The 27,710-nt window shown below is 48.7% G+C and overlaps 9 protein-coding genes across 9 annotated transcripts; 4 read left to right on the forward strand and 5 right to left on the reverse strand.

The window, feature by feature from the left end:
- Positions 1-248: 248 nt before the first annotated feature.
- On the forward strand, positions 249-3,857 carry TREMEDRAFT_26582 (uncharacterized protein; the record flags this gene model as incomplete). Its single annotated transcript, XM_007000710.1, has 15 exons — positions 249-308; positions 351-468; positions 509-655; positions 701-761; positions 805-943; positions 987-1,175; positions 1,270-1,541; positions 1,586-1,657; positions 1,699-1,928; positions 1,975-2,022; positions 2,073-2,243; positions 2,325-2,601; positions 2,723-3,116; positions 3,166-3,180; positions 3,312-3,857. 15 exons carry the CDS (start codon positions 249-251, stop codon positions 3,855-3,857), a joined length of 2,739 nt encoding a protein of 912 aa, XP_007000772.1.
- Positions 3,858-3,937: 80 nt separating this feature from the next.
- On the reverse strand, positions 3,938-7,146 carry TREMEDRAFT_70705 (uncharacterized protein; the record flags this gene model as incomplete). The annotated part of the gene is made up of 14 exons (XM_007001957.1): positions 3,938-4,043; positions 4,163-4,323; positions 4,371-4,403; positions 4,452-4,509; positions 4,648-4,752; positions 4,800-5,050; positions 5,121-5,307; positions 5,358-5,427; positions 5,471-5,592; positions 5,636-5,816; positions 6,021-6,232; positions 6,278-6,387; positions 6,432-6,526; positions 6,574-7,146. 14 exons carry the CDS (start codon positions 7,144-7,146, stop codon positions 3,976-3,978), a joined length of 2,226 nt encoding a protein of 741 aa, XP_007002019.1. The 3' UTR covers positions 3,938-3,975.
- Positions 7,147-8,162: 1,016 nt separating this feature from the next.
- On the forward strand, positions 8,163-12,068 carry TREMEDRAFT_70706 (uncharacterized protein). Its single transcript, XM_007001958.1, has 11 exons — positions 8,163-8,207; positions 8,255-8,584; positions 8,639-8,987; positions 9,031-9,316; positions 9,367-9,625; positions 9,668-10,137; positions 10,173-10,787; positions 10,829-10,892; positions 10,940-11,052; positions 11,099-11,666; positions 11,795-12,068. Exons 1-11 carry the CDS (start codon positions 8,178-8,180, stop codon positions 12,032-12,034), a joined length of 3,324 nt encoding a protein of 1,107 aa, XP_007002020.1. The 5' UTR covers positions 8,163-8,177; the 3' UTR covers positions 12,035-12,068.
- A 173-nt stretch (positions 12,069-12,241) lies between these two features.
- TREMEDRAFT_36663 (uncharacterized protein) lies at positions 12,242-13,746 on the forward strand. Its single transcript, XM_007000774.1, has 7 exons — positions 12,242-12,356; positions 12,420-12,497; positions 12,654-12,835; positions 12,960-13,002; positions 13,058-13,207; positions 13,388-13,526; positions 13,576-13,746. Exons 1-7 carry the CDS (start codon positions 12,293-12,295, stop codon positions 13,628-13,630), a joined length of 711 nt encoding a protein of 236 aa, XP_007000836.1. The 5' UTR covers positions 12,242-12,292; the 3' UTR covers positions 13,631-13,746.
- Positions 13,747-13,763: 17 nt separating this feature from the next.
- Positions 13,764-14,887, reverse strand: TREMEDRAFT_26732 (uncharacterized protein; the record flags this gene model as incomplete). The annotated part of the gene is made up of 6 exons (XM_007000726.1): positions 13,764-13,808; positions 13,905-13,999; positions 14,200-14,581; positions 14,632-14,737; positions 14,787-14,809; positions 14,855-14,887. The coding sequence occupies 6 exons, from the start codon at positions 14,885-14,887 to the stop codon at positions 13,764-13,766; spliced, it is 684 nt and encodes a 227-aa protein (XP_007000788.1).
- A 222-nt stretch (positions 14,888-15,109) lies between these two features.
- Positions 15,110-16,253, forward strand: TREMEDRAFT_70708 (uncharacterized protein). The gene is made up of 3 exons (XM_007001959.1): positions 15,110-15,338; positions 15,474-15,568; positions 15,617-16,253. The coding sequence occupies exons 1-3, from the start codon at positions 15,141-15,143 to the stop codon at positions 16,161-16,163; spliced, it is 840 nt and encodes a 279-aa protein (XP_007002021.1). The 5' UTR covers positions 15,110-15,140; the 3' UTR covers positions 16,164-16,253.
- Positions 16,248-17,376, reverse strand: TREMEDRAFT_25430 (uncharacterized protein; the record flags this gene model as incomplete). The annotated part of the gene is made up of 7 exons (XM_007000567.1): positions 16,248-16,386; positions 16,430-16,489; positions 16,576-16,656; positions 16,696-16,727; positions 16,947-17,084; positions 17,193-17,215; positions 17,283-17,376. Coding segments are annotated over 7 exons (567 nt in total), but the record flags the coding sequence as incomplete, so codon positions are not given.
- A 607-nt stretch (positions 17,377-17,983) lies between these two features.
- TREMEDRAFT_26535 (uncharacterized protein) lies at positions 17,984-22,232 on the reverse strand (the record flags this gene model as incomplete). Its single annotated transcript, XM_007000707.1, has 8 exons — positions 17,984-18,210; positions 18,308-18,426; positions 18,594-19,069; positions 19,114-20,272; positions 20,317-20,386; positions 20,487-21,222; positions 21,279-21,376; positions 21,452-22,232. 8 exons carry the CDS (start codon positions 22,230-22,232, stop codon positions 17,984-17,986), a joined length of 3,666 nt encoding a protein of 1,221 aa, XP_007000769.1.
- A 631-nt stretch (positions 22,233-22,863) lies between these two features.
- On the reverse strand, positions 22,864-27,183 carry TREMEDRAFT_10950 (uncharacterized protein; the record flags this gene model as incomplete). Its single annotated transcript, XM_007000334.1, has 6 exons — positions 22,864-23,273; positions 23,436-23,660; positions 23,852-24,178; positions 24,420-25,597; positions 25,646-26,757; positions 26,800-27,183. Coding segments are annotated over 6 exons (3,636 nt in total), but the record flags the coding sequence as incomplete, so codon positions are not given.
- Positions 27,184-27,710: the final 527 nt, after the last annotated feature.

The raw sequence follows: 27,710 nt of genomic DNA on the forward strand, positions 1-27,710 counted from the left end.
TCCATTCGTCCTTTGTCTTTTCACATCAAAAGAGTGTATTTCTACTATACTGGCCCCTTCAAGCTACCCCAAGGCCTTCCAACGTCTCTCTTGTTCTCCTACTGACTTGGCCGAGTGCATATACTGACCCTTTACTGATCATCTACACCCCGCAGGTCGTCATGAGTTCTTTCCTTCGGGAAATCCTCACCCCCATATCGAGCGAAGATGAGTGAGTGTCGTTTTCCTCTGCTTGCAGGGATCGTATCATGGCTGATTTTTGTAGTCTCGCTCGACTCCCAGCAATCCTTGACAGTCAAGCCGTCGAAGTGCGTGCATTCATTCTCTACCTCAATTTCGCTAATGAAGAGGCGCCTCTCGGGGCTCAACTGGCCGTCTCCGCAGAATGGATCGCTCAGAAGGAAAAACTCGAGCTCTTGCTCAAACAACATACTGGAGCGAGCGTCGTCAAAGCCCTCAATGTCTTTGGTATGTTTACCTCAACTTCAGTCGCCAGAGCTGACCATAGCTAAAATCGTCGATACTCTAGAACTCTATGCCCCAGTGCTCAAGGGACTGCAAGAGGTGCATGCCTACGTCTGCGACAAGCTCGAAGGCTTGGTGTTCGATGAGCGATTCGGGGAGAATCATCTCCTAGCTGCCGCATACATCTACGGTGGGTCACCACAAGTATCTGTTTTTGACGACACTCATAGATCAGGTCAAGCGATGGCTATGTCGCCTCTCACCACCGAGGCTATCGGTTTGGCGATTGAAAATCTGTAAGCTCTGTCGCTCCATCATGTCCGAATAGCTGACGCGGAGCTTGCTACGAGGCGACCCCCGCTCATCTAGTCTTGCTCTGGCTATACTCCTTGGCGTCGACAGGTCAAATCACCTTTTATTCGAACTCAAACTCTCTATTCTCCTGGAGCAAGTTCAAGTACTCGCTTTTGCCAGTCGAGTACGTTGTCGCTTGTCGTCTTATCAATACCGCTGATGTTCAGGACAAGTTGGTCTCTCGTACGGCACTTTTACGCGGAATGCAGCTATATTCCCCTGAACGACTTTCATCGCAGTATGTGCTCCAGGCAACTCACCGCCTACTTCGAGATAGCCTTAGTTTGTGTTCGGACGCCATGGCGATGCACGAAGGTGTCATCTGGGCTTGCTTCATCATCGAGAACATGCCAATGGTTAGTTCTCAAGCTTCCATTGCGTCTATCCCCCATCATCCGTCGTGGTGTGCCACCGTGATCTCAACATTGGCGTTTTCACTGATCATAACAGGCTCTGAGGCTCGACCTGCGCAAGAGCTTCTCAGACACATGCGACCCCATCATCATTTTCGATATCCTACAGACTACTTTTGAATACGTTTCAAGCGAGGCTCAGGTCGCTCTCTGCCGGGCCTTGCCTATCCTCATCAATTGGGATTCAACCAGATTCGACACGGACATTCAGGTCGATAAGGTCGTCTATTTCATGCTTGGTTTGCCTTCCAACAGTCGATCAGAGGCTATGCATGGACTTGGACTTCTTGCTCTGACACTCCTTGATAGGTATGTCGCGCAGCGAGGGATCAATGAGCAGAGCTAATCTTCAGATTCGAACCTTTCCTTGATGTCGTCGGACCCATGGCGCTAGGAGTGTTGAACGAACATAAGCGGCCGAAGGAGTGAGTTTTGCATATTTGACGATCATAGATGCTGAGACTAGTCAACGTGCTGCTCAGCTACTACTGAATCGACTGTTGGCCGCTCTAGGCCCCATCGCCTTGAGTACGATGATCGAGTATCTGCATTGCAAACCTTCTATCCTCTTGGCCGATGTGGCCTTGTTGGAGCAAATTGCTACCTTGCTGCCAAATTTGGCTCGGAAGACCATCCAGATCATGACGGACATTATCGACGACCTCATCTCGGGCAAGCCGTGCTCATGTCAGTCGCGTTATTGCATCTTGCCTTGTGTGGGCTATTGTGCGCTGACTTGCAGTCACACATGAGGCGGTCTTGGCTGCACTAAGTGTCTTTCCACTTGGAGGTGAGCTTGTCTCTGGCAGCTCAGCAGACTCTCCCACTGACTCATGCTAGATGCACAACTAGCACGCCGAGCTCAAAATCTGGTCATCTGGAGTCTGGATGAAGAGAAGGACAGCAACGTCGTTATGGCCGCCCTGCCCCTCGTAACCGATCCCAACATTGCTGAACCACGTGTGATGCGGACTCTGACATTCAAAACAGCCCAGTTGTTGCTGGCCGATGGTGAGAGCCTTCTCATCTCATCGCACTCATATGAGAGGATCCCGGATGGAGAAAAAGGCTGAACCTCAGACGCCCGCATAGTGCATTACGCACTAAACGTCCTTTCTAATCCCGCTTTAGCCAGCATGCTCGACGAGAGATCCTGCAGTATGATCCTTCTAGCGTTACATCAAAGTCTAGAGCCGAGCATCCAAATTGTGGCTGCCAAACTGCTCACTCACCTCGCTACTGCTCATCGAGCGATCGTACAGCCATTGGCGTGGAGTCATATCCGTCAAAGTTTGGGACTGATGGATTTCTTGACAGATGTGGATCCGACCAGAGCCATCATCGAGGCGTGTATCATCAGCAATTTACTGTGGGTTCAATGACTTTTTTCCCTCTCTGCCCACTCCACTAACATCCCACCCCTCCGGTATCCGACCGATTACGATGTTCGAGCTTTCACGAAGTCTGGCTGTTTAGCTGCTGACCACCAGCCTCGCCCTCCCCCAAAGCCTTCACCAGAAATACGTGGAACCCGTCAAGACTCTTATTCTCTCCGGTCTTCACAGACCACACGAAGGTCACGTCCTCTCTCTCACGTTTCAAGGGTTGGCCAATCTGGCGAAAGTGGAAGGATGGGCTTCTGACCAACAATCCAATCTGGCCATCGAACTCCTTGAATTGTCCCAAGAAATTCCGAAAGACTCACAGCATGCAGCTCTCAATGCCATTTCTCGTCTTCTCAGCGTACCACAAGAGGGTATCGATGTGTATAATCTCCTCGTCGCGGTTCACGCCACATTCGGAGGTCGACATGCGAAATTAGACTCGGAGCTGAAAGCTCTTGCCGCTGGTATATATGGGCACTTAGGGACGGTGGAGCGAAATGTGAGTCTTTGACAATCACGGGAACATCGAAATCGCTGACACTTCTTAGCCAGTGATCAGTAGAGTGAGTAATCCCCTTTCTGTTCTTCCACCTTCTTGTGCGCTTCGCCCCATGCAGTGACGGTCAGATGGGTCTATGGCACAATCAGGGGAGAGGGACACATGGACAAGATATAGCTGATAGCTGACTGGTAGGACTCGCGTGCAGCCATCAAAAGAGAAGAATCAGTTTACACCACTGAATCAGTCCTTCAATCTCAAATCTCAGAAGCTAGGGATAAATATACTGCCGAATCCCAAACTCACATCAATTGGCTCGTCACCAAAACACTCTTGTCAGCTTTGGGATCAAATCAAAAGATAGTCGCCAAGACAGGACCTTCAGAAGAAAAGTTGCTCACTCTCGAAGTGGCCACAGCATTCGGGATCCTTCAACCTCATGCCGTATCGGGTCTTTTACCTGATTTACCAGCTAAAATCCTTCGAGAATTGAGAATGGCATTGGAACATGCTAGGAAAGATCAAGGAAGGAAAGAAGCTGGTAAAGCTGTCCTTCACACTCCAGCCTCGACGGTAGGACCTCTGTTGGTCTACTTTTCCGGTAGTTTGAGGACGAGTAGGAGTTGGTTATTGGAATACTGGGGTGATATGGCATCGGTCATGGCGGAGTGTATATGTACTGGTGATGCTTTACCGGTGTTGAAAGGTCTGGATGTGATATTGGACGCCATCACTGATTAGGTGGAATGACACGGCGTGGTCATGTAATGCAAGGTATGTGAGAGTCGTTCAGATGCGTGAGCCTTTCTAGACAAATTGTATGACAATGCAAGTGATGCACAGAAGTCTGTGATATCTCTCAATCCGACTCTGAATTGTCCGAATCATTCGAGTCATCGTTAGCAGGAGTGTCCCTCTTGAAAAGTTCTGCTCGTCAACATTCGCCCCATTTCCACTGCCAGGAATATATAGGACAAAGACAAATCCAGATAATCTGGCGATCTCAGGACGATATGACAAGTGAGGGTTGCGAAGTCGATACTCACTCATTAGGTCGTTTAGGGTCAATTTGAGATTCTTGGCTCCCTCTCCCGACAACGCAGCCTTGGCCAATTCCCTCTTGCTGTCCTGCAACTCAAGTATACGTTTCTCCACCGTCTCCTCGATGGTGAGTTTGTATATATTGACATCTTTGGTCTGACCAAGTCTTTCTCATTAGCGCATGATCAAGATTTACGCAGTGATAAAACTCACCTGTGCGCTCTATCGAACGCTTGATCCTCGAGACTGTGACAATTAGCCTTCAGGTTCCGGTGTTATTCTGTGAAATCTTACGCTGGGTTCCACCACAGGTCCATCAACAGAACATTGTTGCAGCATGTCAAGTTCAGACCTGTCACGTTAGCCGATCCTCATCATTTTTGCACTCTACTCTTGAAGACGACGAAGACGTGTACTGGCCAAGTAAGTAGTGCTGAGGAGAAAAAGGGAGTCAAAGAAGAACGTAATGGGTGATGGACAAGTTGCTCACCTGTGCTACCCGCTTTGAAAGAGATCAAGATCACTCTGACCGTACTGGAGCTCCGTATAGTCTCCAACGATGCTTGTCGCTTGTCATCCCTCATAGATCCGTCGTCTACCCGATCAGTCATCTTGACCAAATACCACATGTGTCCCACTCACATCGCACATAATTTATCCCCGCGTCCTTGAGGAAAGGCTCGGCTAGATCGAAGAAGCTGGTGAACTGCGAGAACACGATAGTCTTCTCTTTTCCCTCACCACGCGCCTCGACCTGCCGTAGGAGCTTTAGCATCATACGTATCTTGGCACTCGAAGGAGGGAGACCATCGTCTATTTCTGCCGATTGCGCACGAGATTTGCGAGCAATCTCGTTGCATTCTTCACAGTGGGTCATGTCTTTATTTGGTAGTCTGTTTGTCAGAGAATCCACGCAGGAATATCTGAGCAAAGTATGGAGGTAAAAAGTAAAAGTTGACGTACTTGACGAAACACACTGCGCAGGTCTTTCCGGAAGCCACACTTACTCCTCCCAGTAAATCGGCCAATTCATCCGCTTCATCTTTTACAACTTGCACAGGCTTTTGAGAATTGGGCGGGGAGTCCGAGTCTTTCAATGCATCCACATCGACCGATAGGGATTTGGTGACTAGTGCAGGATGATTACATGCTGTTTCGTCAGCACCGTACGAGATCAAGCGAGGTATGAGAAGGACCTACCTTGCCGCAGACGTAATAACATGGTCAAAACAGAGGTGAAGTTAGCCATTACCGTGCCGCTCCGAAGGAACTGCACCATCAGAATAGCATCCCTTCAGTACCTCGTGACGTACCTTGTTGAACGACAGAGCTGTTTGCTTCTCCAAGGCCTCGTAAAAAGCGCGTTCTTCGCTATCAAAAGGGCAAGCGACGACCTCGACTGTTCGTCCTGGCAAATTGAGAATGGGTTTGCCATCTGTAGTGAATCAGCTGCGATTACGGGATGATGAGAGACGTACCAATGGTGGCATCTTTGGCTCGACGCAGCATCACGGCTTTCAGTACAACGTGCAGTTTCTTCATGGCCACTTTCGTCCTTCCGTCTTTAACAAGTGCGACGATCCGCTTGAAAGTGTCCCAGTCATCGAGAGGTTTAGCGCGAAGAAATTTGAACAGGGAGTATAGCTCTTGAACATTGTTCTGCCCATCAGTATGTTTTTTTTAATCGCGGTCTGCATGTGATAACTCACCTGGATCGGTGTGCCTGTCAGACACCACCGATATTTAGCCTGTAAAGCAACGGCGGCTTTGGCAGCATTGGTGTTGTGATTCTTGATATTTTGTGCTTCATCTTCATGGTCAGCACGTCGATCATGCGTACAGGAGGAGGTTCTCACCAATCACAACCCTCAACCACTTTGTTTCGAACAATGGACTTGTGGCTGATTTCTTCGAGCTTTTCTTCGCAGTTCTTCGTCCTGGTCCGATGGATCTATCAGAGTCCGAATCCGAGTCGACTACTGAGGGCTGGGATGTTCTCAGGAAGTTTCCATGCTCCGCGGCTAGAGTCTGAAAAGTGGTGATGACAACATCAAAAGATTCCAGAATCTTGCCGGCTAAGCCAGTAAGTGAAAGAGAATTGGTTTGCACAGGATACTAACTTTTTGCTCGAGAAGGGCCATGGTGAATGCGGACCTTGAGGAGTCCAGGGGATGTTTTGGTCCGGATTTCGGCGGCCCATTGCTCATTGACGGCCAAAGGCGCGATAATCCTCAACCGTCAATCACAGAGGTACAATGCGAGATTAAAACTAACAGGGTTCCTGCTTTCCACGTCTTCTTCTCAATCGGAGTGTGCCTTCCTTCAACGATCCTCGCCAAGGTCTGCACTGTCTTTCCGAGACCCATGTCCTGTCCGTGAGTTTTTTGCGAGTGTGACGGAAGCTCCGAGTACTTACATCTGCAAGGATGCCTCCCGTCTTTGTACCTGTTTCTCTCCCTCGCATCCATCGTACGCCTCTAACCTGGTGTGGCATGAGCCTCACGTTTTGAGCAAATCCATCTATTATGTCTTCTCCCTCTTTGACTGCGTCGTCGCCCACATCGCCCTCACCAGCTCCTACGGCGGAAGATAACAGTTCACGCATATGAGCATCCGCCTCTCCTTCCACACGTACATAGTCATCTGCCGTGATCTTGGCAGAGTTGAGATCGAACACTTCACCCTCCCCTTCTGTCATCTGCGGAGAAGCTCGACCTTTGGGTGGGGCATTGGCAGCCCAAGCGGGCCAGCCATTGACATACTGTTTGTGAGTTCCTTGTGACCTGAATGGATCTGATTGCGGATGAAACTTTGAGCTTTTGGGATCGGCGGACTGCTTGAAAGCTCCTGGAGTGGCCGGCTTGATAAAAGAGGAGTATTTGCCGGTGGGTGTAAGGGCTGCCTTGTGCTGACCGTTACGCTCTTTGACTATACTCGAGCCGAAAGCTGTGTCGACGGGATTTGAGGATGATGCAGCCACATTCTGCATGTTCGACGACATCAACGGTCTGCCCTGTCCTTCGGAACGTACTATAGTTGGAGGGTTGTATGATCCGGGGTATGTATTCTTTTGCGTTTTCGCTACGTTGGAGACCTTATCACCTGGTGGGGATGGACCAGAGAGGTCAACAAAGTTTTCACTGCTGAGTATAGCTATACGCCGTCTTTCAGCCGCCTGGTTATTCTACAGCATCAGCCAAAGAAGAGGGGTCGTGTTGAGTGTACTAACCTGTCCTGGGGGACGAGCCAAGGGAACTGGGTGTTTTGCGTGAAGATTGGATCTTTCGGATTCTGAGATACGGCCATGGTGTACGTTGAGACCTTCCATGCTGTGCAAGTCGATGATGCAATAGGAAAGAAGGGATACTTAGTTACTTGTATGGTTTGCAAAGGGTTGAGTTATGCATGTTGTTTGGTGCGCTGTGGGGGCCCACGCACCGGGATGCCGAAGGGGCCCCACGCTTCTTACACACCCCGCCAGCTGTGGTTCCTCGGAGCTTCGTCTCATCTTGTGCTCATCGATCATCGACTCGGGCGAGCGGGCGAGGAGCTCGTCATCTACCAGAGAGCCAGAGACGGAACGTCCCGAGGATTCTGGTCCTTCCAGACTAGTGGGGTGCGTATGCTGCATGCTGCGACAAACCCAAGTGATGAGAGCGTGATAGGCTTTTCCACGTGTAATTTCGTATGAATTCCTTATCAGAACAGATTTCCCGCTGCGTTTCCTTTCTTATCCCCCTTTCTTCTCTTGCCTCCATCTTCGACTCGACATGTCTATTGCGTATTGAACCTCGCATTCGTCATATATATCTGCCAGGTTTAGCCAGAGAACTTGAACATTTATCTTTCCTCACCATTCCACCATTTGTGTTGCGTTCCGCGCCAGTCTTGTTACCTGTTAGGTCATCATCCTTCTGGCCCTCCGCTCCATTTCGAGCGTTCAACCACCACCTTGCAAGACCCCACCACACCTCTTCCCACACTTCAAACAACATGGCGGCCGCCATCAACCATGCTGCTATGGCCGGTCAGGTCGTCGTCATGGAGAAGGTCAGGCTTTACCTGTTTAACTCATGGCCTCTCGCTGACGAGATCAGACCGACAAACGAGATTATCTCATTGAGCTCGAAAAATCTGCTCAAGAAACATGGCAGTCCTCCGGCATATTCAACTCTGATCCCCCTCCTCTTCCTGAAGGCGTCAAGTCATACGTAGACTTCTTCACATCCGGTCAGTCCATGGACCAGGTCCGTGCCAAATATCCAAAATGGTTCGGAACATTTGCATACCCATATATGAACGGCACTCTACATCTAGGGCACGCTTTCACAATAAGTAAGATGGAGTTTGCCGCTGGTTTCGAACGTATGCGAGGGAAGAACGTACTCTTTCCTCTTGGTTACCACGCTACTGGCATGCCCATAAGAGTAAGTCATACATATGCCTCATGACCAGGAATGTGACCTCGAGCTGACTTTCAGGCCTCGGCGGATAAGCTCATAAGGGAGATGGAGATGTTTGGAGAAGACTTCTCTGGCTATTCAGAGGATGACCCAGATGCTGCCATCGCCCAGCCGAAACTCCCCACTCCCGCCCCTGCCAGAGCCCTGGAATCCATCGATCCATCAAAGGCCAAGAAGGGCAAATTGAATGCCAAATCCACCGGCCTCACTTATCAATTCCAAATCCTGGACCTCGTCGGAGTTCCTAGAGATGAGATCAAAAAGTTTGCAGACCCGGTGTACTGGTTGCATTACTTTCCACCCATCGCCAAGTCCGATCTGATCGAGCTGGGGGCAAGGATAGACTGGCGAAGACAATTTTTAACGAGTACGTCTCGCCCGTCAGTAGCCAGATCAATGCTGACCTTTAGCCGACCTCAATCCATACTACGACAGCTTTATCCGATGGCAAATGAATCGTCTTCACGATATGAACAAGATCAAATTCGGCGAACGCTATACGGTTTATTCACCCAAGGATGGTCAACCATGCATGGATCACGACCGAGCCAGCGGTGAAGCCGTCAACCCCCAGGAGTATACTGCAGTCAAGATGGAAATGCTTGAGTGGGGGCCCGATGTCTCCAGTGATGTCAAACAAGCTGCCGGAGGCAAGTCGGTCTACTTGGTTGCCGCCACTCTGCGACCTGAAACCATGTGAGCAAAGTAATCCCCTTTAGTGACGAAACCCGGAGGCTGATCCACAGGTATGGTCAGACAAACTGCTTCGTAGGCACTGGACTCAAGTATGGACTGTATGAGGCGTCGGAATCTGAACTATTCCTCGTCACTGAGCGGGCTGCCCGCAATATGGCCTTCCAGGGAACATTTGACCGACCGAAGGGGGTTTTCAACAAGGTCGTCGATGTTACAGGGGCCGAGCTGGTGGGGACGAAGGTTGCACCTCCGTTCGGGATCGTGAAGGAGGTGTATGTTCTGCCGATGGAAGGTGTTCTGGCAACCAAGGTCAGCTTCATTTTGTCGAAAACGATAAGCTGACCTGAGTAGGGTACCGGCGTTGTCACTTCTGTACCGTCCGACTCGCCTGATGACTACCGCACTTTGATGGATCTGCGAAAGAAGCCTGAAATGTACAAGATCAAGCCTGAATGGGCGGCGGTGGATCCTATTCCTGTACTGTCGACTCCCAAGTACGGTGATATGGCAGCCGAAGTCCTCTGCAAGGAACTGAAAATTCAATCACAAAGAGATATCAAACAGCTCGCTGAGGCCAAAGACCTTGCTTACAAGGAGGGCTTCTACAGTGGCACCATGCTCGTGGGCGATTTCAAGGGTCTACCCGTGGTCGATGCCAAACCCAAAGTCCGACAGCAAATGATAGAGCAAGGTCTTGCTGTGGCGTACGCGGAGCCGGAGAGTGAGGTCATATCACGCAGTAATGATGTCTGTGTGGTGGCCTTGGTAGATCAGTGGTATATGGACTATGGGGAGCCAAGCTGGAAGGCTCAGGCAGAAAAGTGAGTGAATGGACTTTGAACAGTGCTGACTCTAGATTGCTCTCCCGTATGGAGACCTATATTCCTGAAACGCGTAACGCTTTCGAGGCGGTTTTGAACTGGTTGGTGCAATGGGCGTGCGCCAGGTCGTACGGTCTTGGCTCCAAGTTACCGTGGGATCCTTCAGTCCTCGTCGAATCGTTATCAGATTCGACAATCTACATGGCCTACTACACCGTAGCGAATTTACTACACAAAGACATGTTCGGCAAGGAGCCTGGATTGCTGGGTATCACACCTGAACAGATGACCGATGAAGTTTGGGACTACGTCCTTGGACAGACGGACTTGCCCGCTTCTGATATCCCTGCGGAGAAACTTGCTCAACTCAAATACCACTTCAACTACTACTACCCTCTTGACATCCGCTCTTCCGGCAAAGATCTAATCCCTAATCACTTGACATTCTTCATCTACAATCATGTAGCTCTTTTCCCCGAGAATCTGTGGCCCAAGGCTGTGCGGACAAACGGACACCTGATGCTGAACGGGAAAAAGATGAGCAAGAGTACGGGCAATTTCTTGACCATGCACGAGGCTACCAAAAAATATGGCGCGGACGCCATGCGTCTGACATTAGCCGATGCAGGTGATGACATCACCGATGCCAAGTGGGTCTTCTATCTCATATCCTGCACAAGCTGACGCCCAGCTTCGAGGAGACTGTCGCCAATGCTGCCATCCTGCGTCTACATACGGCATGCTTGTGGGCCGAGGTGAGTCCATTAAACCTATCAGGTGTGAGCTGCGCTGATCTCAACAGGACATGAAGAAGTCGGAAGGGACTCTGCGTGCTGGTCCATACAACGACTTTGACAAGACTTTCCGAACTGAAATGGACTCACATATCGAGACTTGCTACGCCGCCTACGATCGGTGTGTTGTCTCTGTCAAAATCCCGCTCCCAGTGCTAACTCTTCAGTATGGAGTTCAAAAATGCCCTCAAGAGCGGACTGTACGACTTTGAAAACTCTCGCAACTGGTACCGCCTGGCTTCTGATCCCGATAATGGTGGTCCGGGCATGCATCGTGACCTCGTACTCGATTACGTCCGGATCAATGCCCTTCTCATCGCCCCCTTTACCCCCCACTTCTCGGAATACGTTTGGCGTAAGATCCTCGGTGAGACCACCACTGTCCAGCTTGCCAAGTTCCCCCAGCCTTCGGCACCTGTCGATCCGACAACACTGCAGAAAGCAGAGTATCAGAGGGGGATCGTGGACAACATGCGGTCTGCGGAAGCAGCCATGGCGAAGAAGAAAGGCAAGGGTAAAACGGCTGGTGTGACCTTTGACCCAAGTAAACCGAAATGTGCGAGAGTATACGTGGCCACGGAGTTTCCAGAGTGGCAGAACCGGTGTGTAGAGCTGGTGAAAAGATGCTGGAATGAAGCGGACAACACGGTGGATGAGGCTAAGATGAGAAGCGAGTTGGAAAAGGAGGGCCTGATAAAGGACAAGAAAGCCATGCCTTTCTGTCAAAATTTCAAGGTAGGTCTTGGTCTGAAATTCATCCGTTGCATCATTCAATCTTGAGACTTGTACCGCATTGAGATTCACCTCACTCTGATCAGTCAATCATCATTGCTAGTAAAAGGGATCAAGCTGATGATGTCCAGAAAAAAGTACTCGCTACGGGCAAAGCAGCCTTCGGACGATCTCTGGCCTTCTCCGAACTGGACGCATTGTCAGCTCTGGTGCCTTACCTCAAACGGTCACTCAGGCTGGAGGAGTGTTACGTGGTCTCACAGAAAGAAGCAGAGGCTGTGCTGGCAGAAGGGGAGAAGGAAGGGTGGAGTAAAGAGCGATGTGAGGTCAGTGAACCTGGTAGTCCATCCGTCCAATTCTGGAATATCTAGTGTCGATGCAGCCGGTGGAGAGTAGAGTGTGCATACAAGAGGTAGAGGCATGTACTCGAGCGATAAGATGGCACGAATCATGTTGCATCGAGTTACAACTGGAGCACATCCGCATGGTTGAACCGCGATTGGTTCCGTCGGTCCGATCACCGAACCTTCCCTTCCCGTCCGGGCCAATCTTTCGTCTTCTCTTTTTCCCTTGGACATTTTTAAACTACCTTGACTTGAAGTGAGCAGACCGAATCTCAGGCCAGAAACATGTCAAGCACAGCAGAGACCACCATCAGAGGGGTATTGTTCGATATGGATGGGACGTTGATAGGTGGGTCATATCCACCATTCAGTCTCAAATGAACTGCATACGAGTGTCTGGACTGATCCGTAGAGTCCACGCCAGCAGTATTGGCTACATGGGAGTACTTTGCACAAGAATACAACCTTGATCTTCACGAGGTTTTGAAGAGTGAGTGATACCTCCAACCTCCAATGAACACACCATCTAGCTTTCCCAACATTCATCCATCTCTTCCTTATCTTCTATCTCTCCGCTTCCCGTACGTACTATCCACGTGGGCTTGATGACCCTCAAACGGAGGAAAAATAAGAATTGACCTATCAGCATCTCATGGTGTAAGAACAATAGATAATCTTCGGAAATGGTGTGGTTTGACAGATCAACAAGGATTAGAAGAAGCCACCGATTTCTTCGAAGGAATGATCGTCACTGAGGCCAAAAGGTTACAATCGGAAGGAAAGACTGGATTGGTTGTTTTACCAGGTGTCAACGAGTTTTTGTCTGTTGTAAGTTCTCTTCTCCCTTTCCTCCTCTCTTACTCTGCTCGTTTCTCGTTTACATATCTTTTCAGACGATGCATTTTTGTTAGGCCTAGTGAAACTTGTCATGCATGGAGACTGATAATATCAGTTACAGCAAAGTTCAAATCCCCTATATGCCGTCGTTACCTCTGGTGCGTTTTTAACAAACCTTGGAGAGATATAGAGGAGGAAAGGCTGATAGAAAAGCTACGAACACATACGCTTCTGCCGCATTACCAACAGCCGGTATACCTATCCCTCCGACTTTCGTCACGGCCAACGATGTGACCAAAGGGAAACCTCATCCGGAACCTTATCTCAAAGGTGCTGAAATGTTAGGATTGGATCCGACTGATTGTGGGTGTTTCTTCACAATTGTGTCTTGTCGTTTTATCCATTATCTTACGCTCGTATTTCTCCGTTGCCTTCGATAGTGGCATCCTTGTATAAGGAATGTCTCTGAATCTTGTAATTGTTAGGCTATAGGGACATCGAGTGTGTTGAAATGGGAAAAAGAAACGTGTAAATTGACTACAGGCCTCGTAGTTGAAGACGCTCCTTCAGGAGTCAAGGCCGGCGTGGCGGCAGGTTGCAAAGTCCTCGGTCTGTGTACTTCGCACACACGAACACAGATGGAACATGCGGGAGCGAATTGGGTGGTGCAAGATCTATCAAAGTGAGTTCATTAACATTTTATATCTCCGTAGCTAGAAGCTGATGACTAGGGTGAAGGCGACTCTGCAAGATGGGATCGTTCATCTCGACATCGATCAGTCATAGTGTATTTTGAGAGTTTCCGAAGAGCCAAAGTTGCACAACGTTTTACTCAAATACATGGTCATAGATAATGGACAATGTCAGACATAGCATGGACGATTTATATATCTTGTTCAGTCGCAAGTCATATCCAGTTTCACCCCATACTTCCCAACACTTTGAAGGCCAGTGCACGTAAGATCTGTAGGTCAGCATGTCTGCTTGTCCCGGACGACTCTTCTCTTCCTCGACACGGCTCCTCAGACACCATCTCCCAGCTACAAAATCAAGAGCTCACCTCGGCTTTTTGATTTCCCTGTAAACTACCAAAAACCTGAGCGACACTCTTGCCTTTTGCATCTCTGATGGCGCCCAATCTGTTTCCCGCAAAACCTGAGCGTCAGTGATCCGCGACCAGAGTAAGCTTCGTTGAGGAGATGTCGGAAAGGTAAGCAAGCGTTGCATGATTCAGGCAACGACGAATGAATATCATCCCTCTTGGATGAGCCCCACGAACTGGGATGAAAAGAAGAGCGACAAGTTGGGACAAAGTTAAGATCCGAGGATAGAAGAAACGATCAGATATGACCCACCTCCAGCAATGGCCCCAGGAACATTCGCCACGATATATCCCATAACACTGCCCGCAGCTCCTCCAGCCCAAGACCACCAAGGTCTCACATGCGCCACTTCAGGAGCCAACATTTCCTCGAACACGTCCCCAAAAACATTATGAGCATCGGGTCTCTGACCTGGTCCTCCTCCCGTTCCTGTACCAGCCGCCCCAGGAGTCCCAGTGGCATTGTTGAAGAATTGCGAGAAGTTTTGAAAGAACGAACTACTTGCTTTTTCTTGTTCCGCTTCGCTGGCTGTATCGTCTGTGAAAGCTGAAGCGGGTTGTGATCTGAACAATGCGTCATATTCGGCTCTTCTAACGGGGTCAGAAAGAATGTAATACGCGTCTGATACCGCTTGCTGAATATCAATGATAGTTTCAAAATGTGGATGGGGCTGATGAGACGTACAAATCTCTCGGTGGCTCTTCGACGTTCGACAGGAGTAGCATTCCCTGGTAATCTATCCGGATGAGTTCTCAATGATTCTCTTTTGTATGCAGCTCGGACTTCATCACTGGTCGTCAGATATGATGGTGGGTCGTGACTCGTGGAAGGAAACCAACGCTGTTGCCGTCTGAGGTACGTTCTGCGACTGTGAGCTTGATGATACAGCGAGGAATAGGGAGCTCACCAAAATGTTGTAGTATTGTGGTAGACTGGACATGGTGATAAGATGTTGAAGATGTGTGTTAGAGGACTTGAAGGGGATGTTAGATGGTGAAAGGGAAAGGTGGTGGATGTTGAACGGGGTATGACGTTGAGAGGAGCAGAGTAAGTACAGGATGGGTGGCGATTCCTATCTGTCCACGTGGGAACCACGTTTCGCCTTTGCAACACCCCTCTACCAACAAGAAAAAGATTCACTTGACCTCCATGCTCCTGTTACTCTGATACTACTACTGTAGGCACTTTACACCATGCCTGTCAATCCTCCACAACCAGACTCTGCCTCCGACATGTCATTAGATTCTTCCTCCTCTTCAGCCTCTTCTTCTTCCTTCGAAAGCGAAGAAGAACATGAAAATGACACTGTTCAAGTATCGTTATCTGGATCGGGAGCGTGGGATGATAGAGAGTTGGTGAGAATGTACGATGCTGCCATGGAAGAGTTCCACGTATGTCCCAGCTTCTCTTAAATCTCCTCTCTCATCCGTCTGCTCTCCACTATCATCCATGTATCCTCTCTTTCATCTCTCTTTCCTGCTATCCTTACAAATACTCCATCGCTGTGGGATGACGCTAATGGACAGTTGCATCATCCCGGACCTGGAAGTTGGTTGGACAAAGCTACCGCCGCATTAGCTTTAGGCAAGCCTTTACCCGGTGTGAAAGAAGATCATCTCGAGTGATTCACATCTTTTCCATTTTAATAACAACAAAACTGATAGGATAGATGGTATACTCCTACTTCTCAATCTAAAGTTCAAGCAGTCGAAAAGAACTCTCTACCTTCTGCCAAAAGACAAAAAACCTCCAAACCCAAAACAAAGCCCAATGGTCTCATACAACCTACTACCAATCCCTACGCCCCCGCCCCCGAATCAAATATCCAACCAATCACCTCAAATAACATCCCTCGTCAACGAAGATCTTCTCCTACTTACATGCCCCAATCACCCCCACCAAACCCCGGCCTTCTTGTGGAAGACGAAGAAGAACGAGATTTGTATCAAGAACCTCAAATACGACCAGACGTTGAATGGGATCACATACCCCCACAAATACCTACTTATGGAGTTGAATCCACAGAAGGTATATCAGTTGAAGACGCTATGGGTTACGCTTTAGCCGCTCAGTATTGGGCTGGATATTGGATGGGAGTGGCTAAAACGAAACAGAATAACATTCCTGCTCCTCCAGTGAGCGGGGAAAAAGCATCAAATGTTTTCACCACTCGTAGACAATTCGGTGTGATGCCAGAACAGAATCTCAGAAGATGATATTGCCCTGTTCAAGGCATTGGAAAGGCAAAAATCGATAAGAAGAATGGATCCGAATGAATGAATATGCATGCAATGATTTGCCTATCCTAACAAACGACCAAGTCCAGTCGTCACTACCCTACCCATCATCTGACCACCTAGTCCACCAAGACTGAAATTCATCAAATTGCTAGAGGCCATATTGGACGCCCAGCGTTTTTGAGCATCCCGGTCGGCATATCTAATTCGTCAACCGAGAATGAATCGCGAGAAGGATGACTCACATGAAACCGACGAGATTGGACAGGTTGAAGACTAGAGCGAGGAGGACGATGGGGATGAATCTGTCGGTCAGCATTCCCAATAGTCCCGGGTAATATGACGGGTTGAGTTTGAGACGAAGAGTGAGTGGACCATGAGAGACACTGACGAAAGACTAAAGTCGAAGAGAGATACGACGAATAAAACCAGCCAACCGAGAGGATAAGCGTAGAGAGCTATCCAAAACATCCTAAAGTCAGTCAGGCGACTGGGAGTAATTCCAACTCACTTGGCATCGATAGGATTTGCAGGTCTCGATGGCTGCTTGTCAGCGGGAACACTCATTTATAGTTCCTGGTCAGGTGAGGAACAGTCATGGTATGATAGATATCCATTACTATCCCAATTGAAATTATGAGCACGACCCTCAGCATTCCAATCGGGATAGTGACGGGGCATCTGTCTGGTAAGATCGAGGGGAAATTTGGCATAAAGTACCCCAAGATTAGGCGCACACACACGAATTGAGAAACAACTCACATCCCGACTTTCAAAAACCCAAGAACTCTCCCCCTCTTCATCCACTTCATTCCAATATCTCAAACCAACCAAAGTCCTTCCGGCAACATTCCTCGTGTTCCAGAAATCCAACGAGAGTAAAACGACCACCACGACGATCTTTCCGTCAGCTCAAATCAATCTCTTTTCAACATTCCCCCGTGTCCTCCTCGACATCATGGAGGATTTTGTCAGTGGCTGATAGATGGATAGATGAAAGGAACATACGCTCAGGACGTAATTATCAGTAACTTTTTAATCAGCCTGTGTCAAGTCTGGGGGGGCGAATAAAGGATAGAGGGGGTGAAGGAGACTCACAGAAACCACACAATACATAAACGGCTATAGCTGCTGATCGGAAGAAATACAGAAAGATTAAAGAGAGAGGATGTGAAGATTGTTTCAATATCCCCGTCTGATCTTAGCTCTCTCTTTCTTTTTCTTTTTCTTCATCATGTCAAGTATCTGACCATAGTTTTCTGCCACATGATAGAAAGTGTGTGTGTGATGGACGAAGATAAAGTAGGATAGACCAAGATAGAAGGTGACGGGTTGAAAACAACACAATAAATAACTCACAATACCACCTTCTTCCGCTACACCACCATCGGGTCTACCTCTGGCCGGAGCACCAGGGACTAGCAACACCGGTTCTCTTCTACTGGGATTAGAATTAGTATTATCTCCAATTTTCCCTGTGGGTATTTGAGACCTTATAGGAGCTTCTTCATCTGGTTCTATAGTAGCAGAGAGTAATGGAGCGTTGGCGGACATGATAATGTTGAACAAGTCTGATGTGTCGTGTTGCAACCAAAGTTGAGTGGTTTCAAGCAGCTTTATGACGCCCCTTGGTGACATTCCGTCGGAAACTGACAATCGTCCCTCCCCCGGCCCCCGGCACGCGGTGATGGACGGTGAGTACTTCACTTACTTGAGGGAGTTATAAGGACATCCCCAAACGGCTACATGCTACATGATACAAGGAAAGACAAAATAAGCATCATCATGCATACAACATCTCAATAAGGTTTCAACTCTTGTCTTTCCCTCAAAAAACCCAACTCATCATCTTGCAATTCCTCATCCTCCGGTAACATATCCATTTCCGATTCATCTTGTTCCCAATACTCCTCGGGGGGGATACGTACTCTGATCCCTCGCTCGACCATGAGTTCCGCCCATTGTTTCAGCTCACGGGTGGTGAATAGAGGACGTAGGAGTGGGGAGAAGGGTAAGAGGTAGAGTTCTTCTTCGTCAGTAACAACCCATAATCCTCTACCGGCAACTTGAGCCCATGATAATGACGTGAAGAGGACTTTGAGAATAATGACAATCCGACTTACCTTTGCAGCCCCCATTGATAGCTACCGCTCGGGTACACAATGACTTTGCGTTGCTACCGCGACCTTTTAAAGCCTCGAAGTCAATGTATAACCTCCACAAAGCTACGCAATGTCTTCCCCTGTCCATCAGTACGATTCTCCGTCGTCCGCCACACCTGTTATCCTGCACTCCGTTGTATCGGCGTGTGACAAGCAAACATAGTCTGTCCTCTTCCATGAAGAAACACAAGGGCATCTCCCATGAATATAGCACTCGTTAATGTCTGTGAAGAAGAGATTGACTTACACTTGCGAATTGACAGCCTTGTCAAGTACCAACCTAACTCTCTCACCACCTCCTTTATCCCAGAGAGTTCTGCTGCCTAATATTCCTTCCGCCCAAACTGCCCACAAATATCCAATCACACTTTCGTTCGAAGTGAGCATTTGTCCTATCAGGTTTTGAACCCTCCCATAGACTCTTCCTCCCATCTCACCATACAGATAAAGCGAGAGAAACTGTGTGTTGTTGGGAAACATCACGATGGCGTTTTCCAATATATCCCTAAGCACAGATGCTGGGGTTGGTAAACGAGAACGATGGACGTGAAGAATTTTACATAAAAATTGTACAGCGCTTTCGACTTCCGCTCCGCCTTGAGGGAGCGTTTCCATGTATTGCATAACAATCTTGATGACATTGTCGATTCCGTCGGTGTGATAAGCGAACAGAGTTGAAAGGATCAGATGAGATTGAGAGGATGGACTGTAAGACGAAAGATACTACTTGGTAAGCTGATGCGAAAGAAGGGAGCTTGACAGCTCACCTGACGAGTTTTGAGCATATTGATAGATGATGGTGCAGATATTGATGTATCGGAAGATCGGGCATAACTGGCCAAGACTTCATCGTTGGGATTTACCGACATACAAATCACATGTAGGCATCTCTCCTTGCAATTAGAATCGAATTCCAACTCTGCCCAGCTTGCCCATAGATCAAGCACGTCATCTTGATCGACCTCGCCCGTTCTCTGTAAAGCCGCTCGCAATGCTGTGATGTAGACTGATCGAGCAGAAGGAAGATTACCACGTTGATATTCCAATCGAGCATAACCGTCCCATAACATGAGATTGTCTCTATCTTGGGATAAAACATTCTTGGCGGTTTTGACAGCACTCTTCGGTGAGATAGCAGCTTCCAAAGCAAACATGGCTTGTGTGAAAGAAGGGTCAGGAATCTGAGGACGCAACAGTTCCATTGTTCTTTTGGCAACTTCAAAGTTGATATGTTGTACGCCAGAGTTGTCGAGGATACGGAACCAGTCGTGTGTAGGAGCGAACATTGTTTCTCTACCTTGTGTCCAACATCTCACAGGACACGGAAAGGGAATTTCGAGAGGAGATCGGGTTTCAGGTTCCATAGGTTCTCCTCCCACAGTTTGCCATGGTAATCGACGAATGTTGGTTTGACGTGGTGGCCAAAAAGAAGTCCGAAGGGCGTCATTGTGCAGAATGCTCCAGTTGAGTTTAGGATCGAGGTTTGACGGTGCACTTGATGGGACATCAGAAGGGGTGAAAGGTAGACCTAGAAAAGAGAGATAAGCGTAAATGAGTTGTAAACGAGCAGAAGGCGTCCGGATGAATGTGAGGAAAGGTTGAATGTCAGAGAACAATACAACTCGGAAGGGATCTTCTTCGTCGTCGAGGTTAGAAGCGCGACCAGGGAGTGAAAAGACCGATTCAGCTTGTCGTTCAGCTTCTAGCCATCTTTCCAGAGAGTCTGACGATTGCGACTGCGAAGGAAATGTGTTGGTGCTTGGTGGTGCTATTCCACTTGAAGTGTTGCGCCAACCGACGGCACCGGGTTCGCCAATCCGAGGAGCTTCGGTATCCCAAAAAGTCTCGAATTCCGAGGACAAGCGTCGGAACCAGGTCAGATCAGCGTCGAAAGAAGGTCGGAGATAATCCGGCTTGAAGAAGGTGCTGTCATGTCAGTCAATTGTAAGCACTTCACACATTTGACTTACATTTCCATCATTGCCTGGAATATAGCAGTTGCCCTTTCTGTATACCCTGATAGCTTGAGAAAAAGACAAGCTCGTAAGAGTAGATAAATCTGATTTTCTTCCGTACCGAGTTTCTTCGTTTCTGTTCTACATCAATAACCTCGTTGTGCTGGAAGAGAAGTTCAACTCACTCCACCACTCAAATCTAAGATACTCAAGACATTCGATAAAAACCTCAATCACCTCATCCACCCCTCCTCTTTCCCCAGAATCATCTTTCGAGAATCCCTGACCTTCTCTCCAATCGATATACCCTAACCATAACATCATCATATCCACATCTGACCCTTCTTCCATTTGCTCGTTCGCCTCTCCTAAAGCTCGAATGACATTCTTCCATCGCTCAGTAATTTGAGCAGGTGACCAGAATACTTCTGCCGCGCGAAGATACGCGATATGAAGTTCAGTCGAACGCATGTTATTGGGATGAGCATCGAGAGCTTTGTCCAAGATGGAAAGTGTGATTTCCGCATTAGCTCGAGTGATGGGTAATTGAGAAATATCCACTGGATCAGAATTGGAATGTTTGTTTTGTGTTGTACCATGTCGAAGTGTGGAATATCTTATCCAAGCTTTGATATCTTCTGGATGATCGGCAAGATGACGTTCTGTTTCGATGATACGTTGTCGAATCTGATCTTCTTTTGTCGATAGTCCCTCAAGCTCTTTGTCGATAAGCTCCGTATCGTCTCCCTCGTTAGGTTGTCGGGTGATAGCCCGGTAAGCGGGTATATCAGAGTCATCACTTTGTCGAGGTGCAGAAACGAGTATGAAGTTTGCAGTATGATCAAAAGAGTTTTCCGTGGAAGGGAGTAAGAAGAATCTTCCTTGATTCTCTTCGACGGAATGCTTTGTATATCGAGGTATCTATCCATCAGCATGCCCACAATCTAAGGTCTGAGCATATGCCAGAAGACACGTACGTAAGGTCTACCAAGTGGAGATATCTCAACACCCTTCTCGGACCGATCTTTGGAAAAGACAATCCGAATACCTTCGTTCAATCCTAATACCTTTCCACCTGTCCATAAGCGCTCGTACTTTCAAGATGCTCTTGGCTATCGTGTGGGTGCCACGGAGAATGAGGGACACTCACCACCATCTCTCTTGTATCTTGGTGGATTATGAGAAGAAGATAAATTGTATCGTAAAGCATCTCGATCTCCTGTGGTATCCACATAAGAAGTCGTCCCGTTCGACTGTTCATCAACAAAACCCTCATTGTCTTCAAAGCTGGGTAAACTCACATGATATTCAGAAGAGTGTTGAGTATGGACTCGCTCAAGCCGCGCATGACCACTAGCGGATTCATACCATGGTACCCCATCTTCTTCCCGTTTGACCACCTTAACCTTGACATCACCTCTTATCAAATCTAAAGCTTCGGCTCGTTCTTTCTCCCTTTTACGTTCTTTCTCTTCTTTCTCCTTGATCTCATCTCTGTATCCCCTATCTTTCTTCGCTTCTCTATGACGTGTCTCATGTCCATCTCTCTCTTCCCGAAATTGATGCTTGTCGCTCTTATGATTTCTATCTCGTTCGATATCATCTCTGTGACTTTTTCGCCGATTCTCGTCCTGCTGCTTTGACCGTTCGGTCGCTGGCTCATATTGTAGACCATTTTCATCTTCCCGCTGACGTTTTTTATCCCTTCTCCTGTACTCACTCTGATGACGACTTTCCTGCCCATCCTCGACTTCTTGACCATCTTCCAAGCTACCCCTCCGACGCCTTTTACCGCTGTCCTTGGCACGACGACGACTGGACGAGTGTCTCGAAGGACCGGCTTCTATACCATCCCTGTCCCTACCGGCCCTTCCCGGCTTCCGAGGAAGGTTGAGCTCTGGGAAGGAGGTGAAGCTGGGTACAGAGGTCATTCAGACCCAAAGTTGAACGTGTGGAAAGTTGCCTACTGAACTACGTTCCTCCATTGCGGGAACGGGATCAATTTCATGCGGAAAACCTGATGTCTACAGGAGGTGGCAGCCTTGGTAGAGGTAATGCATCAATGCTATAATGCAATCTGCCCCTACAATCATACAGAGCCCATTCATGCTGCCAAGATGACCCCATGTGCATACAAGATTATGCTACATTCAACCCAACATTGCAGGATGTGCCCAAGTAAAAGATCTATCCCTCCTTTTCCACTCCAACCTCGATGTCCAACTCCGATAGATATACCTCCGATGCTTCTCACCTCTGCGGTCCATAACCCGAAACATAACCCCCTCCTGACCCATTCTGGCCTCCATATCCTCCTTGCTCATAACCTCCTTGACCCACATACCCCGAATTTGGGGAATACCCACCACTACCGCCCACACCAGGTGATGTCCCATAAAGTTGACCATAACCACTCCCACTTCCCGAATTCCCAGAATGTCTATGTCCCAACATCGGTATCCCATTTTGATTCCCATTCACACCACCATTGGTCATTTGATAACCTGCCATGGCATTGATCAATCCCGAATTCGAAGTCATGACGCTACTCGGCCGATGGATCATTGGAGCAGGTGGGAAGTAATTCGAATCGTGTGTATGTATAGGATTCAGTAATGGGTTGTTCAACAATAACGTCGGGGTGAGTTCGAAAACATGTTGTTCTATCGGATCGTCGAATTTACGTCTTGGGGCTCTTTGACAGATATGTATTCTGGGTTCTTGTGAAGAAATCTCTGCACCATACCCTTTCACACCTGGATTATCCACGAATGGTCTTGATTGTCCACCTGTCCCATCCCACGTCAACCGGATATCGCTCCCAGTGTATATCTGGATGAGTTTGGCGGTATCTATATGTCTTATCTCGATAAATGGTGCGGAGATGAGTAGGAGATAAGGAGGATGGAAAGCGACACTATCGGGTCGACCTTCCCATTCTATGACTTGATAATCCCGGTTGGGTTCTCCACCTCGATCAACGTACACCCCAAACGAGTCGTAAACCAACAGGAATTCCGTTTGGGTGCTTCGGAACATACCCAATGGTCTAGCAGTTTCGCATCGTCGTTGGATGTCTGCCAATGCCGGTCGCTCCCGAAGCTTGGCAGGGTCAAAAATAGGTATACTACCACCTTTCAGATCTGTAAGATCCATGATTTCAAAGCCCTTTGCACAGACCACGGCGAGCTTGTGTTTCAGGAAATGGACGTTGATGGCGTCGGTGGGAATGAAAAAGTCTTTATAAACTCGGAACCAGTCTGTTCTTTGACCGAGCAAACCTCCGAAGGGACGATTTCGACGGCCAGAGTCTTCTGCATTTCGACCGTGGATAGGTTCAAGTACTCGGAAGAGGGAATCTATCTGGTCATGAGCACAAGTCGTGTGACTCAGCAAGGCAGTACTGGTAGACGGTTACATCTCACCGGCGATCGATCCTTGATTAAGGATACGGTGTCGCGTGGCAGAAGCAATATGTCATATGTTCGGTGGGAGAGATAATGTGGGTCGACAAGAATCAAAGAAAACGACCTGGGGATCACAAAAGAACTTACACCCTTCTTCTTCATATACAAAACCAAAGTCAAGCCCTTGAACTGTCCCACGGTGAAGAAAATGATATCCTTCCCCGAACTCAACCTTTGAGGGGTCGCACGAGCCGAATTGTTGGCTGCAGAAGGTACGAGAGCTTCCAATGTATACGCCAACAAGCTTCTCTCGTGTAAAACTAGGAAGATGCCGAAATCTTCTAGGACGGCGACGTTGGTGACTGATCTGACATGTAGTACTCTGCGTAAAGAAGTGGGGTCGCTTCGGAGACCGATCCATACACCTTCCTCGCAGCCTACAGCAACGAGCGAACGTCCATCCGGCGTGACTATAAGTCAGTGTTGATTTCTACTCCATTATATTGCATTTTGAACCACACTGATGAGCTCTGTGGGACACACGTTCAATGTGTTCTCCACTAATTGACGGAGAAAGAGAAGTTCGAAAGCAAAAGAAGGGAAGATGTGACTCACCGAATGGACAACTGCATGTCACTCTTCCCGTGTAAGCAGCTTGAGCCTCTCCTTTTGGCGCCGCATAATTCGGAGGGATGTAGAATGTATTCGTACTCAAAGGTGTCATCTCAAACACCTTTCCAGCATCGTCGACCTCATTCCTCAACACCTTGGCATGCTTTAGTTTCTCCTGCCATTCTGTCCTCGCTGCAGCACTCTCCGTCCACAAAATGTACTGTCCGCCCAATTGCCCTTGACCAATGAAAGAGATGGTGAATGGCCAAGCATTCTTGTCGCTCGCTTGTTCGTTTTGACCTTCCGTCTCATGTGAACCTCCGCCGCCGACCGAGAAGATGGTTTTCCCTGCTCTTGCACGTGGACCGTCGGTAAAGTTGCCTAGAGACAGAAGCTCGAGAGGTATCGGTCGACGGTTGATGGTATACCGTGCGGGACGCTCAGTAGAATCTTTACGAGATGCCTTCGACGTTTTCTCCTGCTTGACGATGACAAAGTAATTATCGAACAGTAACCCGAAGAGTTCTATCCAACTAGATGATATAGGTCCTTCAGGCTGACGGTAGAGTTTACCTCTATGAATGAGTTCGCGAGTGGGATCGAGCAGATCGAGATCTTTCACTGTACGAGGTCCGAACTTGCTACCATCGAGAGAACGAGAGAACTCCAATAATTCGACTTTGAGTTCGTTGATCGCTACACCTGTCTGAGTAGCTTTCCCAAGATTGTCAATAAGCTCCATGACCTGTGGAATGGTCTCGATGTCGGGATCATTAGGCGGCGCAACTTCCTTGAGACTCTTGAGGATATCCGCCAATAGCAGATTATATCGCAATAATCGGGGAATGGGTCGGTAGATGAAGTGATATATATCCTGTCGGTTTGATCTAGGATCCTTGAGACACGCATCGAGGAACTGGGCGAATTTCGGATTCGTAGCTATCTCTTGTCGAACTTTGGCTTTAGCAATGGGATAATGGGTGACGTATTCCATGTAAGCGTCTTGCCAGTTGAGCGTCGCGTCTAGTATGAGGTCGCTAATCATACCATAATGAGGGTGTTGCTCCAGCTGACGTTGTTGAAAGTTTTCCAGCAGATGAGAGTGAACTTCGAGTAATGACCGGTAGTTGTGAAACACGTCGTCGAGGAAGTTATCTAAACTACCTCTCTCGATGATTGGATGGTCAGATTCTCGAAGGCCGTTGACAAATAGAGTATCGAGTGTCTCCAGGTCGGCCACGTATTCCATCTCACCTTGAATGAGCTCCCATATCTGCCTGGTACTATCAGCCAGAAATCACAAGTGGAACAGTGGCCAAACTCACATTTGGCGTCTTTGCTCTTTCTTCTCCATGAGCTCGCGCTCCCCTTCAGGCACCAAGTCATACCACTGCAGTTTGCCAGCCGGTCCTCTCCCCTTGGATGCGTGGAAAAGCTTCAATTGAGATATGCTCGACAGGTTTCGTATGCTCGCCAAAGATTCGCTCAAGAAATCCCAATCTGGATCAGTGGGCTCGGTGGCGGTGAGCATTGCCTCGATAACCGCTGGGTATCTTTGCAATTGCATGCTTGGCCGGGCGATGAGATGCTTGATCTCTCTGCGACGATCATCCCTTGCTGAACGCTCGCAGAATAGTCTGAACTCCGCGTTCTCGTCCAACTCTCTCTTGAGTACCGTTTCAGCATTAGGCAAATTGCCCGTATATTCTGGGTAAATGTCTCGGAACTCAGCCGCTGCTTGAAGAAAGATATCCCCGACAGACAGTATGATGGGTTGTTCGCGTTGACGAATCGAGAAGTGATCGATGAGTCGTCTACAGGATTCAAGCACCTCGAAGATATTGGAAAAGACATCCGAGATGAATTGTTCGCATCGCTCCGGGGGTATAAGCTCAGGTGTTTGGGGTTGACGTAGGCTATCAATGTAGGTACTGACCAGAGCAGTCAGATCGGCTTCGTACTGGACCTCGGATGCGATAGCCTGGCGTATGATATTTTGACGGTTCAACTGTTGCGGGGACAACTCTTGCAAGAGTACTGGATCCACCTCGTCCTTCCATTCCCCTTGTCGTGGCTTCGGGGTGGGTTGAGCGGGTGTTGTCGTACGACGAACAAGGAAGGTGGTATTGGGAGTTCGGTAGGGGCATCGCGGAGCATAACACCTCGAGTCACCAGTACAACTGGGGGAATAACATCGAGTGGCCATGGTCATGACGCCTTTGGGGAGTTCGTCTGTCAAAACATCACCACCCCCCATGCCATCCAGCTCGCCCATGAAACGATATACGTCCTCAGATGAGTCATACAGTGGCTTGATGTCCCAATCTACTTCCACGAACCAAAGTTGATTCTGCAAAGAGTGAGCCACAATGAGGGCGAAACGACGGTCGGGGGGCGACTCGCGAGTCCACCAAGGAAGGAGGTTTTGTATTGCGGTCTGCTGTCAGCGCACCCAGGAATGTTGCCTAAGCTGACTCACGACAACATCTCTACCGGTGAAAGAGCCGACCCAAGTTATGCCCGCCTTGACATGCCGACCTCTGGACACTTTATCCTTGACCTGCAATGCCATCTCACTTATGAATGCCGGGTTGAAGAACTGACTCTCGTTCACTTCGACTTCCTCTTCATCTTCCTCCCATTCTTCGGCCTCATCATCTTGCTGGATTGAAGACTCATCATCGTGTTCAAGATGGCTATGATGGATCCGCAATTTCTGCTGGACCCAATGCGCGGGCTCTTGCGACTGTTGCGCCCACGAGGGTGAGAGGTCATTCGAGCGGCGCTGGTCGGAGGATGCCGATATGATTGACAAGGGGTGGAGAGAGGAGTTCTCAGAAGGCCGACGTTGGTGTGAGTCGGGGAAGGGTATGGACCCTCCTGCCTCGTTGTATGTTGCAAAAGGTACAGTGCTGGAGCTGGAAGAACTGGGCCGTGAAGAGCCCGAGTCGAGATTCAAACGGGGGATTGATAGATCCTGAAACCGGGGCTCCCGTAAGTTCTGATTGGGAGCGAATCGTGGGGTCGGTGGTAGGTCGGCATCTATGACGCTAGACGAGCTAGGCAGTCGTCTACGAGGAGTGTCGAGGTACAGATTATTCCCGTGGTTTTGCATGTCTAAAGGCGTGGGTGTTGTTCGCCCATCAACACCGACATCGCTGCCGGTGTGCAATGGGGTGACCAGAGTTGGAAGTCTGAGTGCCCCGGGGGATAACGCTTCCTCGACTTCCTTCGACCATTCTCCTTCACTTGGTTCGTAGGTCGTGGGTAACGTTTCCAATGACATTCCATGAAAGTCGCTGGTCATACTGGACATGTGAGAAGACAATGAGAACGACTGAGAAGCTTGTCGTGAGGGACCTTGTTCAGATGTCCCGGATGTGGTGAGGG

This window comes from Tremella mesenterica (genome assembly GCF_000271645.1).
Source record: "Tremella mesenterica DSM 1558 unplaced genomic scaffold TREMEscaffold_1, whole genome shotgun sequence".
Taxonomy (NCBI): domain Eukaryota; kingdom Fungi; phylum Basidiomycota; class Tremellomycetes; order Tremellales; family Tremellaceae; genus Tremella; species Tremella mesenterica.